The 14,914-nt window shown below is 41.7% G+C and overlaps 1 protein-coding gene across 1 annotated transcript in view; it reads left to right on the plus strand.

The window, feature by feature from the left end:
- CD96 (CD96 molecule) overlaps positions 1-14,914 on the plus strand; it is an 89,612-nt gene that overhangs the window by 56,514 nt on the left and 18,184 nt on the right. The window contains exons 9-10 of the mRNA XM_036351892.1: positions 12,369-12,437; positions 13,298-13,369. Coding sequence (XP_036207785.1) covers positions 12,369-12,437; positions 13,298-13,369 — 141 coding nt within the window. The remainder of the gene's footprint in view (positions 1-12,368; positions 12,438-13,297; positions 13,370-14,914) is intronic.

The following is a 14,914-nucleotide window of genomic DNA, read 5'->3' on the forward strand; positions in this document are numbered from 1 at the left end:
AACTACAATTATCCCCATTTTACAGATAAAGATATTGAGGCACAGAGGTTAAATTACCCAGTCATTCCAAAAGTGGAAATACCAGGATGGAACCCAGACAGTCAGACTTCAGAGACTGATCATATGGTCTCTGAGAGCACATGATGGATGCTCAATAAATACCTTTAGACACTGAACAAATCCCTTCTGGTGTGAAGCTGGTAGAGCTGCTATGAAAAGGTCAACATGACAGCTGTGCCTCTATTAATCTTTCCTTTCTCTGGACCAGTGTTTTCTGGGAGTGAAGTTAACTTCCTCAGTTGGAAATAAATCAGAGAAAAAGACCCTCCTCTTTTCGTTACCCCTGGTCTTCCCAACATTATTGCAATTCTTATTGCCCAGAGATATGTGCAAATTCCAGACAAAACTTCAATGCTCTCCCTTGAATTCCAAGAAATACTTGTCATTATTCCCTTCTCATCACATTTCACTGGGGCACATGTTACAGGTTGTTAAAGAATTTCTCTTTTTTTTCCAGATTTGTCACTGTAAGTCAAGGGTAGCCTTCTGGGTGACTGGCTTACTTTGGATATTTGTTTATTTAGTTTTCCCCACTCAGAGTATGATGCCTCTGAGGAAAAGCTATGGACTACCTCTTTTTTCAGTTTATTTTGTAATTGTCCATAAATGTATCACATGATGTATGATGCACTCTGTCCTGCATTCTATCCTCTTCCATCAAGAGAATCATGCAGTGCAGCCAGTGTTGCTCAGTGGTTGATCATCGACAAGGGCACATGCCCAGATTGCAGGAACAATCCCCAGTGTGGGACATGCAGGGGGTAGCTGATCAATGATTCTCTCTCATCACTGATGTTTCTATCTCTCTCCCTCTCTCTTCTTCTCTGAAATCAATAAATATCTATATACTAGAGGCCCAATGTATGAAATTTGTGCAAGGGGCTTGGTCTTCGCAGCTGCGATGGCTTGGCCGAGGCAACCGTGGCAGCTGCCGCTTAGTCTGGAAGATATAAAAGGCTAATATGCTATAGATATAAAAGGCTAATATATTAAGTGTCCACTGGTTGCTATGATGCACGCTGGCCACCAGGGGGCAGATGTTCAACACAGGAGTTGCCAAACTGCGGTCACTTGGCAGCACCAAGGTTCTCTGGTGACACACCCCAAAACCAGAGAGGAGGGAGCCTGATTCCTCATGGGACCACGTGATTCCACCTTCGGCTGTGGGTTATGTTGTTGCTGGGCACTATTGGCCCCGAATCTGGTTTACTGCACACTTGCATTTGTGTTCCACACCCTGTATGACAGCAACTTTGCAGAGTGCCCTCTCACACTCTGGGACCCCTCGGGGATGTCGGAGAGCCAGTTTCAGCCAGATCCCTGCAGGCCAGGCTGAGGGACCCCACCTTCCGGAGGGACCCCGCTCACTCCACAGATGCCAGGGAGGGACCTTGGCTCCAGTGCGTGTCTGTCCCATCTCGCCCAGTCCTGCCCTGTTGGCCACTTTCTAATTAATTTCCTTTCAATGTGCATGAATCATGCATCAGGTCACTAATCCTATATAATAAAGAGGTAATATGCAAATTGATCATCACACCCTCTCTCAAGATGGTCAAAGATGGCCCCCCATGTGATCAAACATGGCCACCCCCATGTGGTCACAAGATGGCCACCACAAAATGGCTGGCAGAGGAGGACAGTTGTGGGCAATCAGGCCAGCAGGGGAAGGCAGTTGGGGGGGATCAGACCTGTAGAGGAGGGCAGTTAGGGGTGGCCAGGCCAGCAGGGGAGGACAGTTGAGGGTGACCAGGCCAGCAGGGGAGGGCAGTTGGGGGAAATCAGGCTGGCAGTTAGGGGGTGATCAGGCCAGCAGGCAGAAGTGGTTAGTGGCAATCAGGCAGGCAATCAGGCGAGTGGTTGGGAGCCTGCACTCCCGGATTGTGAGAGGGATGTGGGATTGGGCCTAAACCGGCAGTTAGACATCCCCTGAGGGGTCCCAGATTGGAGAGGGTGCAGGCTGGGCTGAGGGACACCCCCCAGTTCACAAATTTCATGCACCAGGCCTCTAGCATATATTTTAAAGAGTCCTGCAAACCTTTTGTAGACCAGTATTCCAGCAACACACATTGTCATTAGTCATTCAGAAACATGTTTCCCTAAACACCCTGCCTCCAATGTGTAGACAGGGTCTTGTGCAGAGATTAGAATCTCATACTATACATCTGCTTTATGCTGGCCTGAAGGTCAACATCCACCTCATCCTGATATCAGGGGTTGATGAGGCTGACCTAAGTGTGTTTAGATGTAGTTGTTAGTCACTCTATACTCTTTTAAGTGCAATTCTCCAGTTAATGGTGGTATAGGTTTAAAGGCTTTTTGTGCTGCAGGTGAAGTAATTGATGTAGGTGTTGTAATTGATGGAGTACAATTAAGCATTTGTTGAGAAGATTAGGTGACTTGCCAATAGATGATATGTTGATGGAGTGGAAGGCGAAGTGAAAATATTACTATTTGAGAAAATAAGTTACATTTTCAGGTTCAATTTTACATAGGAATAATGTGAAGTCCTGGATAATTGAGTTTGACTAATCAGATCACTCAAGCAGTAATGGCCTGAATGTATAAATAACTTTTACCTTTGCAGTTAGTTAATAAATAAGATGGCCTGGCTAGGTTAGCAAAAACTAATTTTCTTTTTTTTCCATCATTCCCTGACCAAATGAGTTCTACTGAATAATTTCTTTCTGGCCTCAAAAAGACATTTCAGGCCAACTCCTTTGCTTTTTTTTTTTTGGTGATTTTTACATAATAAATGTTGTCTGGTCCCTCTCAGTCACAAGACCAGACCCCTATCAATAATTAAAAAGTCTTGTCAAATATAATGTCAAAACTTACAAAGGTTAATTCAGTCCAGAACTTCTCTCCCTCCTCCCTTCCCAAGCCTGGGTCTGTCAGCTGTGGAAGCCTGGGACAGGAGGGTATGTGCTTTGTGTCAGTGGAGGTGGAGGAGTGATGCAGGAGGTGTCTTTGTGATTTCCTGGCTTCTTCCTCTCCTCCACTCCTAGCTATTGGCTTGAACCCACTTTGGGGGATCATAAAGTAGAGAAAAAGGGGGAGAGGTAGATAGGGAAAGACCTTCTTTGTCATGCTGTCCGTGATCTGATTTAGGTGCCTTCTGGATGGGGAGAATAAAAATGGTCATCTTGAACTCATGGGGCACTTTCCATATTTCTCAGAAATCTGTGACTGGCCTGTGGCTACTGTCCCTTGGATACAGGTCATACCTCTCCTTTATTTTCTGCTTCTTCCCTTCTTGCAGTCCTTGAGTTTTTGGAAGCCTACCTCATTTGGGGGCTTCTTTGTTCCTCTTAGGTATTCTCCCAGGGTGGGAATTCTTTGCATGGACTCCAGTTTTGTCTGGGGAAATAGGTACCCTGGTCTCCTATTTAGGAAAAGTGCTCCTTTCCCTCAGCACGGTCATCTCTCTTCTCTATGCCCATTTAGCACTGCTAGCCAAGCACTGGCTCCCAACATAGCCTTTTCAACCCGAGTCAGGCATTGGTTCCCTTTGTCCCATCCTCCAGGGCACACAGGCCAGGAGCTCTGAGGAGGCATCACATTTCCTAATTTCTCACTATACTACCAACCTACCAAGTCATAGTAATGAAAACAGTGTGGTGCTGGCATAAAAACAGATACATAGATGTTCAGCCAGTATGGCTCAGTGATTGAGCATCAACCCATGAACCAAGAGGTCACTGGTTCAATTCCTATTCAGGGCACATGCCCATATTGTGGCTCCATCCCCAGGAGGGGTGTGCAGGAGGCAGCCAATTGATGTTTCTCTCTCATCAATGTTTCTATATCTCTATATCTCTCCCTTCTTCTCTCCCTAAAAATATCAATAAAAATATATTAAAACAAAACAAAACAGACACATAGACCAATAGAATAGAATGAATAGAAAGGTCAGAAGTAAACCTTAGCATATTTGGTCAACTACTTTTCAACATGGGTGCCAAGAGTACACAACAGGAAATGATAGTCTCTTCAATAAATGGTTCTTGGAAAACTGGATAGTGACATGCAAAAGAATGAAATTGCACCCTTATCTTACACCATACACACACATAAACACTCCAAACACTGCTGCTAGTCACCGCCTGCAGGGCCTGTTCGCCCCACCGATTGCCCTGCCACCGCCTGGCTCCCAGGTCATAACCTGTGGAGGCCCAATCGGCCCACAGATTGCCCCACTGATACCTGGCTCCCAGGTGCTGAGGGAGCCTGGTTGTGGCCCCACCCCCTGCCACCTCTGCTGCTCGTCCTGCGATCAGATTGGCAGGGCATTGGGCCCCTGCCCAGCTCCCTCAGTGCCTGAGAGCTTGGCGGCGGTGGGGTGATTGTAGCAAGGGGGCAATCATCCCCTGCCTGGCAACCAGTGGCTTGCACTGGCCTTGGCCTGCACTGCCCACTCACCTGCTTCATCATCTCACCTTGGTCCTGCTCTCATCGGAGCCCATTGGGGCCTGCAGCACCTCCACTGCCACCCGCTGCCAGTGCAGCATTGCCAGTGCCTGTCATGTTCTGTGCCACCACCTGGTGGTCAGTTCATGTCAGAGCAAGTGGTCGAACTCCAGCAGAACTCCCTGTCCAGGGGACAATTTGCATATTGGGCTTTTATTATGTAGGATTTCCCCCAGTTAACCCACCATGTATTTTCCTGTCTCTCCTCTAGCAGTGAAAGGAATGGTTATTGGAAAGATGGCTGTAGTCTGGTTTAAGAGATTTGTTTCTGCTTCGATGTCGTGAGGACCCAAGTAAAATTAGCTCTCATAGAACATGTTTCTGTTTTCTCTATTCCACTCAGAACTGACTAGAGATGCCTTTTGACTTAATTGAATTACTAATGATAATATTAAGGGGTAATGTTTAATTTTAGTGAGGAATTTTTTTAAGAGTAGAAATGGAAATGATAAAAGGTTTTAAGCCCTCTTACCTAATTTCATGGTAGTTTATGAAATAATATAAACAAGATATTTTGTACAAAGGGTTTTCTCCTAAACCACTCTTCTGAAAACAACTTATTATAATGTAATAAGATTTGCTAATAAGATTTAAAATACTAAACACTCAAACTGCAGAATAAATAAGCAACCAGCAAACAACTCTCTTCCATTGGGTTTGACACATTACTTGTATACATACTAAGTTATAATAGAGAACCAACTATTAAATGTTGAAGAGACTTTGCTGTGTTGTGAAGAATAAAATTAACTTTGATAGTTAAATATGTGACCAATATGAATTTATTTTTACCTATTTCAGTATTTACTGCCAGTCTCTTTATTATCATTCCATCCCTGAAGGTTTTATTTTGATTGCAGTATTTATTTATTTATTTAGTGGGTCCTTTAAAGATTTTTTTAAAATTTATCTTTACTGTTAAAAGTATTACAGATGTCACCTTTTAATTAGATAACTTTTTTCAAGAAAAGTATTTTTTGAGTTCTTGTTTATATGAGACTGTTACTGTATCTACTTTCTTTTTATAAATTGGTTAACATTTTAAATTTATATTAATTGTTAAGTCTTTACCTCATCACTATTTTCTTCTATTATATCTTCAGATTTTGCTTCTGAAACTCATCTTCAGTTGCACTTTTTAAAATCTTATCTATGTTCTCCATCTTCCATGATTACTGATTTTCATCTTAATCAATGAGCCCTTTAAAGACTTGGCTAGGGGTAATACAAATACAATTTTTTAAAAAATCTCTAGTTGATGTCAGGAGATAGATATGTTCTCTTATATTTACAGAGGTTCCTGGTCAGGCTTTAAGAAGGAATTTCATTTAAAAACAATAAAACACTGAGGAATAAGCAGTGTTGCTACCACCAGTGTACCCTAGTTAGATCACTGTCCTACTGAGGCCATGGGTGTGAATGGAGACATGTTATACCCCACAATATCACACAGAACAAGCACTCCTTGAAGATTTGTTAAGGCCCACCAGGAATGGACAGGTACACACATTGCTATTACTAAACCACACATGTGAGATTGCCCTCGGGGCCTTTGACTTGCTATGGCCTGCAAACTACCACCACCCCCCCTCTCTTGCCCCAATTCTTCTGCTACTTTTTCAGGGAAGCATTTCTGGAACTCTGAATCAGCCCTCCCTCTTTCATGTGTTCTCATATTTGGATTGATTTTCTGGCTGATGTCCATATCCTCCATGAACTTAAACTCCAGGGGAAATGATTCCCCACCCAGTGCAAAGCACAATGCTTGGAAGATAGAGTCTCCCAAATGCTGGTTGAATAAATGAAAGAATGTTTGCAGTGAGTCATAAGAGGTAACAATGTGGATATTGTTAGAGGTCAACTCATATAAGGCCAAGGGGCCTTGCCTGGCTGTTGTGACACAGTAGTTGAGCATCGACCCATGAACCAGAGGTCATGGTTTGATTGCCAGTCTTAGTACATGCCTGGGTTATGGCTTGATCCCCAGTAACAGGTGTGCAGGGGACAGCCCATTGATGATTCTCTCTTACCATTGATGTTTCTATCTCTCTCGCCCTCTCCCTTCTCTCTCTGAAATCAATAAAAACATTACAAAAAATTAAAAGGACACAGTCCTTAACCTTAAGTCATGGTGTAAAGCCGAGGGGAGTGAGTGGGATTTAATTTATCTAGGAAACTAGATAGTTCTCTAAGTGACATCGCTCTGCCTTCTATATGATGAACAAGGTCTCATAGTAAAGGAGCACTCTTTCAATAACCTGTGAAACCTGGTTCAGAGCCTCAGGACAAGACCCAATCAAAATTCAGCTGGAGACCAATAAGACTGAAATGACCTTTGGCTTTCTCAGGATAGTGATGGGGTGTCATTGACCCTTTTGTTCCTAGCAGCTTATTGGCAATATTCAGCCCTCAGCAAACTCCACAGGCCTGCTTGTGAGAGGAAGCATAGAGCAGCAATGATATCTAAGCCAGGCAAGAGATACAGTGACATGAAGATCAAGGTAGCATGCACATGTTCCTCCTCCCACGTGGTCCACAAACAACACGTTACATGGAGCTGAATAAGTTCTCCTTCTTTTACAGCAAACCCGCAGTAAGCAAGGATTTTTGTCACATTATTTTCTGACCTCAAGAAAAGATCATTTAATCAATCAGTTTAATACAAATGAAATTCCCAGTCAAGTTATCATACTTCGTCAGGGTTACAATGATTCTGCCAGAATTAAATCATATGGAACTATTCAGTGCCACTCAGTGTGGGCAATCGAACTTCCTAGGGAAAATGTCGGTTGCTTTTAAGTAAGAGGTATTTTAAAAGGTGGCTGGCAATTGCTTAGTAGCCTGAGATGTCTAGGTAATAGTAGTGTAGCTTACAAATAAATGCAATGTTCTCTGATGATTTTCTAGTTCTTTTTCTTTGTCTTTATTATCACCACTAGAGGTCCAGTACACGAGATTCGTGCACTGGGGTGGTGTTGGGGGGGGGGGGGTCCTCAGCTCAGCCTATGCCCTCTCGCAGTCCAGGAGCCCTCAAGGGATGTCTGACTGATGGGCAATTGGACATCCTTAGCACTTCTGTGGAGGCAGGAGAGGCTCCTGCCACCACTGCTGCACTCGCCAGCTGTGAGCCTAGCTTCTGGGCTTCTGGCTGAGTGGCAGTCTGGGAGCGTACTGACCACCAGGGAGCAGCTTCTGCATTGAGTGTCTGCCCCCTGGTTGTCAGTGCATGTCATAGCAACTGGTCATTCCACAGTTTGGTCGATTTGCATATTACCCTTTTATTATATAGGATTGGTACTACATCACCCCTGTTAAAACAATTCCTTTTTGTTTTCACTTACTAAGTCAGTGAATTCTATGGAGGTCAGTTCTCAGGTTAAGAGAGAGGGAGGAGGAGAGGGAGGAAGAATGAATGAATGAATGATGCTGACCCATGGGAGGGGAGATAAGAGACTGTAGACTCTCAGTGAAAGCCTCACATAAGGAATGGGGTCCCATAGTAAAGATCATTTTCATTATCCTTCTGAAAATTGTTCAGAACATGAATAGAGTCTTATTTGTCCCCTCCCCTTCTCCTTCCCCTTTTCATCCTTTCTTCCTCTATTAATTAGGAGGAGCACATCATATCTCAATAATTCACAGTATCTAACGATTATTTATGGCTAGTCATTGCTTTCTTCTATGCATTTTTTTACTTCCCCTTGCTCCCAAAATGACATAACTTAAAAAGTACATAACAATACAAAATTTTAAAAATAGGTAGCTGAAGAAATTGCTACAGAGGGACAAAGATAAAGCCATCTCAGTGACAGAAATAAAATTTAAATTAACTCTGTGATCCATAGGTTCATAAAATTATAACCAAGGAGAAGCATAGCTGCTCTTTATATAGACTCTGCTGGGCCCTCCTCTTTGATGAGTGGGGGAGTCAGCAAGCTAGAAGTTACAATTACTACACAAGAATCTGAACTACTGATGGCTCAGTGAATTGAAAGAGGAGATGTAGGTAACTGCCAGTAGAAATTACTTCCCCATCACAGAGCTAATGCCCCTGAAAGCTGCCACTCTCTTCACCCCTGCCAATTACCCAGTTATGATGCAGTCTTTTGGGATGTAGTTCTTGACTCGGGTCAGCCTGGGGAAGGAGAGATTAGTTACCTCGAATGGACCTCCTAGAAAGAACAAGGGAAATGGGCAATTGTAAAACTCATCAGGAGATTCAAGTCTCCTGTCGGTAGGACATGCTTGTATTTTCAACACCTGAACTAAACTGTGGGTGCCCTAGTTTGTAGCTTCTAATATTACATTTCAACACTTAACCTCAGTGGGGCACTTTTCTAAGAACTTGATAGGAATGACTCTCAACCTTTGTGATCACCCTACTGGAGAAGTATTATTTTACAAGTGAGGAATTGAAGGAGGAGAGAAAAAAAAAATCAATAGACTTTCCCAAGAGCATACATCTAACTTAGAACTAAGCCAGGACTCAACCCAGAGAGTCTTGCTCTGGAATTCAAGCTTTTAATACATAATTTGCAATGTTTTTGCAAGCCTTCAAGTGCTTTGCAAATCTGTCTCCTAGACTCTGTATACAGGTTGATGGGCCTGATGCAGTGGCTTTCTAGCAGTTGAGAGCTATATGGAAACTGTCTTCTTGGCAGTGTTGGACATCACTGACCCAGCAACTGGCACACAGTGTTCGCTAACAAATATTTGCTAAATTGTACTGACTTGCCCTGCTTCTGGACACCTCAGGCACCTTGGCTTCTCTCTCACCACATAGTCTCTTCCTGCCTCTCGGGACCCTCCTTTCAATCTTCTTTTCTTCTGCCAGTCCCTTATACGAAAGGAGTATTCATTGTTCCCTATTAGACTCATTTTCCTCCCTGGACCCTCCTTCCCTAGTACTCACAGCTATTTCAATTATTGTCTACAGGCTGGTGTCTCACAAATACTATTTGCATCTCAGTTTCACAGTTAAGATTCAAACTCACATGGTCAGATTTCTGCTGGAATTTAATGTCTCATATGCACTCAAAATAAATGTGTCCAAAATTTAATTTGTCTTCGTGTCTCTGGCCACTTCCAAAACTGCTTCTTCTCTGTTTATTTCCTCAGTTAATATTACCGTGAGCCAGAAAGCTGCCCAAGACAGAAATCTTGGACTTATTTTGACTTCTCTCTCTTCTTTACTTCCTATGTCCAATCATTAACCATGCTCTGTTGAGCCTTCACTGTATAGTTCAGGCTACCACTGACTTACCCTTAAGGTTAGAGCATCTTGTACATTGTACAATCCAGTTGAATGTCAATTCTTCCATGGGTTTTTGGAATATAGCTTCTTAAATTTCCATCCTTATCTCTTTTTAAAAATAATTATTATTATTATTTTTTTACAGAGAAGAGAGAGAGAGAGAGAGAGAGAGAGAGAGAGAGAGAGAGAGAGAGAGAAACATCACATTGATGTGAGAGAGAAATATTGATTGATTGCCTCTTACACTCGCCCTGGCAGGGGGTCAAAACCCACAACCTAGGTATGTGCCCCAACAGGGAATTAAACTGGACAGCCCTCAACCAACTGAGCCACACCTGCCAGGGCTCCATCTGCATCTCTTTACTGTGCACAAAGTATCTTCAACATATTCAACTGGCTTCAGTCCTCTCCTACCTTTCTGTTCACACTGCATGGAATATTTTTCTCCTTGCTTCTCCTCTTTCTTCCCCTAACTCCCAGATTTTCTTAATGAATATCTGTCATCCTGCAGGCTAGTTGCAATGTCACTACTTCCAGAAAGCCTTCCTGAGCTCCCACTTCTGTTGTTATGTTTCCCTCGTCGGAATCCCATAGTACACCGCATTTTCTCCATGGCAGATAGCGCTATCACCTTGAACTGCAAATAGGATTTTACTGTTTGAAAAGGAAGGGAAACAAACTGCAGTAACAACAAATTCCAAACTTTTCTTTTGTTCATTTATACTTGATAAAGTATAAGTCCGTTTATCATTAATAGCCAATGAAGGGCCAAGCCAGGGCTGGGTGCTCTGTCCCACAGTCATTCAAGAGCCTAGGCTGCCGGCAGCTCTGTCTCCTTTAAGTTATGCCTTCTAAGTCTCTCTGCCCCATAAGAGCTGAATAGCACCCGAGGAAAGCTCACGCAGGATCATGTGTGGGAGGCTTTATAGGTCAGGCCTTGAAGCGGCAATCATCACTCACAGTCCATTGGCTCGGACTCAATACAAGACCGCACTTAACCACACAGGAGACTAGGAATTCTACTCACTGTATCTGTGCAGAAAGAAGAGGGCTGGCTTCGGTGATCAGCCAGTGGTCTTCCACACTGACCTTTATTCTCTCTAAACTGCGTTCCATGAGGGCAGAGGCAAGTTCCTCTTTATTTCATCCCCTATTCTATGCACTCAATAAGTATTTGTTGCAGAAATAAAGTTATTCATATCTGGTCTTTAAAACATTTTTTTCTGCCTATTTTCAGGCTGGCTGCCAATTTTAGTTGCTCATACAGCATGATCTGAGGCAGTTCCTAACACACCTGGGGTTTAGCATATCTTTGATGTTCATTGGTAGGCTGCATTGCAAAACGATTGTGGTTGATCATGTCTATAGCTGAACTCCTTATAGATGCATAAACCACAATGCCAATTTATTTATTTATCCTACATATATTCTTCAGAGATTTGATTACCCATGCCTTTCTATCTGAGGCATACCCTTTCCCAGAATTGAGGTACCTGGGAAGCTGGGGTGCCACTCACTGCCTCTAAAGGTAGAGGGGTCGTGAGCATGCTGGCTGTCAGAATGTAAGGATCTTTTTTGAGAAGAGTGAAAACATTATACAATATTCTTTGTATCAAGGCTGGGAAAAATTTATTTTTAATTACCATAAAGGGAATAGCTGGGTTTTTCTTAAAAATTGACTGACCATATGATGTTCATTGATGGCATAGCATATGCTGTATTTCTTAGCATTGTTACTAGAAAGTTCTGACCAAATGGGGGGCACACAGCCACCAAAAGTATATGACATCAAGAAGTGCATTTTTATACTATCTCTACTCAGGCTTCAATGGGACTCTACCTTTCCTAACTATATTTTCCTTACTCTTATTTTTCCTTTCCACTTCTTTTTTCTTCTTGAATTGCATACTTATGTAAGCCACCTAAATAATGTTTTGGAACAGAAGAAAAATGCACATAAATAAAATATATTGAAAATTTGTCTTTCCAAGAAACATGTTTTCAATGAGTGTGGTTAGGTATTTTTCTTCTTTAATTTGCTTCATCTGAAGAGATATATTCAAATGAATATGAACTAGTCTTTCATTTTAGGGGGAAGAGAGAGGGAAGGAGAATGGGAAATGATGGATTATAAAAGATAGAGGTGACTCTGAATGATAGGAATTAATGTAAATACAAAACCCTATTTACTATGTTAAAACGTTATACACAGTTGTGATGATTCACTATAAGTTCCATGAGGGTCAGAGCCTTGTCTTTATTTTTATTTCCATGTAGGATAGAGTCTATCAGACAGTCGATACTGTAACAATATATTTTGAAAGTATGAATGTAATGCACTTGGCGTTAGGAGATTGGGTTAGTATCAAATAAATGATGTTGAATATTCAGTGTGTAACCATAAGCATGTACCTTTTTGACTCAATTTTATCATTTATAAAATGAAGTGAATACCCTGTATTCACTGAGATTCTTTCCAGCTGTAATATCCCATGCTCTGCATGCCACCCTTGTTCATCATAGTGGCAGAGTTAAACATGTGAACGTGAATATCTATGACAATTTGGAAAATTTGTTTTTGAACTAGGATATCTAGCTACGTCTTCAATGGCCCCTGTAGATGTGAGCACCCTGACTCCGAACAACACACCTCAAAGTGAGTATAGCAAGGCTTTCCAAAAATGATTCAAAAGAGACAACAGGCTCACAGTGTTACTACAGACATGATAATGTGGAGGTTTGGACAAAAGGCTATATTTCCTCATTTGATGGTGATATTTTGGGTTTGAGTTGCTTGTTGTAATTTGTAACCTGGTCACTATATATTGATATGACAATCGCTATAATTTTAAAAATAAGGGTTAGTGATTATTATTATACTACTAGAGGTCCAGTGCACAAAATTTGTGCATGGGGGGGAGGGGTCCCCTCAGCCCGGCCTGTACCCTCTTGCAATCTGGGACCGCTGGATCCTAACCACTCGCCTGCCTGCCTGCCTGCCTGATCGCCCCTAACCACTCTGCCTGCCTGCCTGATCACCCCTAACTACTCACCTGCCTGCCTGATCACTCCTAACCACCTCTGCCTGCCTGCCTGATCGTCCCTAACCACCTCTGCCTTGGCCCCCACCACCACGGTTTCATCAGGAAGGATGTCGGAATGACTTCCAGAAGATCATTTGGCTGTCCGGTCTAATTAGCATATTATGCTTTTATTATTATAGATACCTTTTATTTGTCATGCGATTTTAAGATAATATTTAAGTAGTCTTGACAGCACTTCTAGTCATCTGAGTTGGTTACAAGAACAGAAAAAGAAAGTAAATTATGACTAGTTGGCATTAAACACAAGCTGCAGAACTTTCCCTCAATATGCCAGCTAGTGTTACTGCATAGGGAAGCATATTTCAATTTTCAGATTTCCCCAAAGTCACATAGATTAAAAATTCAGCACATCACAGCAAAGTTAAATTACATCTTTATAAAAATCTTGGATTCTGGAAATTTTGTCTTATAGCAAGCAATTCCAGTGTGACTACCCAAGGCTTCAACTACTCCTGGACCTCCAGTGGGAAAGACATCAAAAACTGTAAGTATAACCATGAGTCCCTTTTAGTCCTCTGGGCCCCATTCATTCTTCCAACACACAAACTGAGTGACTCTTATGTGGTTTGTTCATAATATTAGCAAAGAATTATAAGGCATCTACCATATTTGAAGCATTAATGTTGGAGCTGGGTAGACATCTGTGAATAGACAGATCTAAGTTCCAAATCCTGGTTGAGGAAAGACAGACAAATGATGATGAGTGAGATAGAAAATATAAAGCAGCAAAGGGGGACAGTGAGAAGAAAGGGTCAGAGTGAGTTCCTATTTTAAACAGAGTAAAGCTTTTCAATACCTTAAATTTAAGGTGACATCTGATTAAAGATATAAGTAATGGAGGTAGAAGTGCAAGCTTTTAGTATATCTATAGAAAAAGCATCCTAGCAGAATCCATACTATCACTAAAAACGAAAGAGGGAGCCCAGGTGAGGCACAGAAATGATTTTTACTTTTAATCTGGCCACCTAGCACCTGCAGTGTCTGCAGCTGCTGTGTAGCAGGAATTGACAAAGATCACTATTGTGACAGCATATCAAGGGATGTGGCAGAAGTGAAACCTTGGATGCCGAAGGGGCGGGGCTATGACTTTATCTGCTAGGCTCTTTGCCATGAACTGTAAATGGCCATGTTCCTTTTGGCATGCATTAAGTTATACCTTTAAAATTTCTCAAAATCTTTTCTACCCACTGACTCAGTCATCTCCCTGCTTGGAACTTGTCCTTAGGAAATAAATAAAAGAGAAACATCTAATATTGTTTTGTATAGTGTTATTTATTGCTTTCTTTCATCTCTTATATGGACATCAGGTTCACAGACTTGAGTTAATCATAATTTTTAATTCATGAGACACTATCAACATTAGTCTGTGTATCACCCTCTATAATTTAATGTTATATTTATTTTAATAAATATGTTAATGATATAAGTTGACCCTTGAACACATGGGTTAGAATTGCACAGATCTACTTATATGTGGATTTGTTTCCAATGAATATATATAGTACTGTAAATGTATTCTCTTCCTCTTGATCTTTGTAATAGCATGTTCTTTCCTCTAGCTTAGTTTATGTTAAGAGTACAGTTTCACACAATATGTATTAATCAACTATGTTATGAGTAAGGCTTCTGGTCAACATTAGGCTATTAGAAATTGTTTTGGAGGAGTTAAAATTATATGCGGATTTTTAGCTACAAAGGGATCAGGGCCCCTAACCCCAGTGTTGTTCAAGGGTAGACTACAAGAGACACTTGTAAACTCACTGTCTAAATAAACACAAGACTGAAAAGGCATTATCAGAGAGAAAGCACACAAAGAGCCACAAATAAGTGGAACTTAGATATGTGTCAAAGGCAACATAGTAGAGCACTGGGAAGAGAAGAGACTGCTCAGCAAATGACCTAGAAACATTGATTATTTATAAGGAAAAAAGGCATTAAAATGTACTTCTACAAAATAAACTCCGTAAACTTTAAGTTCTTTATGTCAAAAGCAAAGCACTAAAGCATAATCAAATAAAGGTGAATTTCC

The sequence above is a fragment of the Myotis myotis genome, unplaced genomic scaffold (assembly GCF_014108235.1).
Source record: "Myotis myotis isolate mMyoMyo1 unplaced genomic scaffold, mMyoMyo1.p scaffold_m19_p_2, whole genome shotgun sequence".
Classification (NCBI taxonomy): Eukaryota; Metazoa; Chordata; class Mammalia; order Chiroptera; family Vespertilionidae; genus Myotis; species Myotis myotis.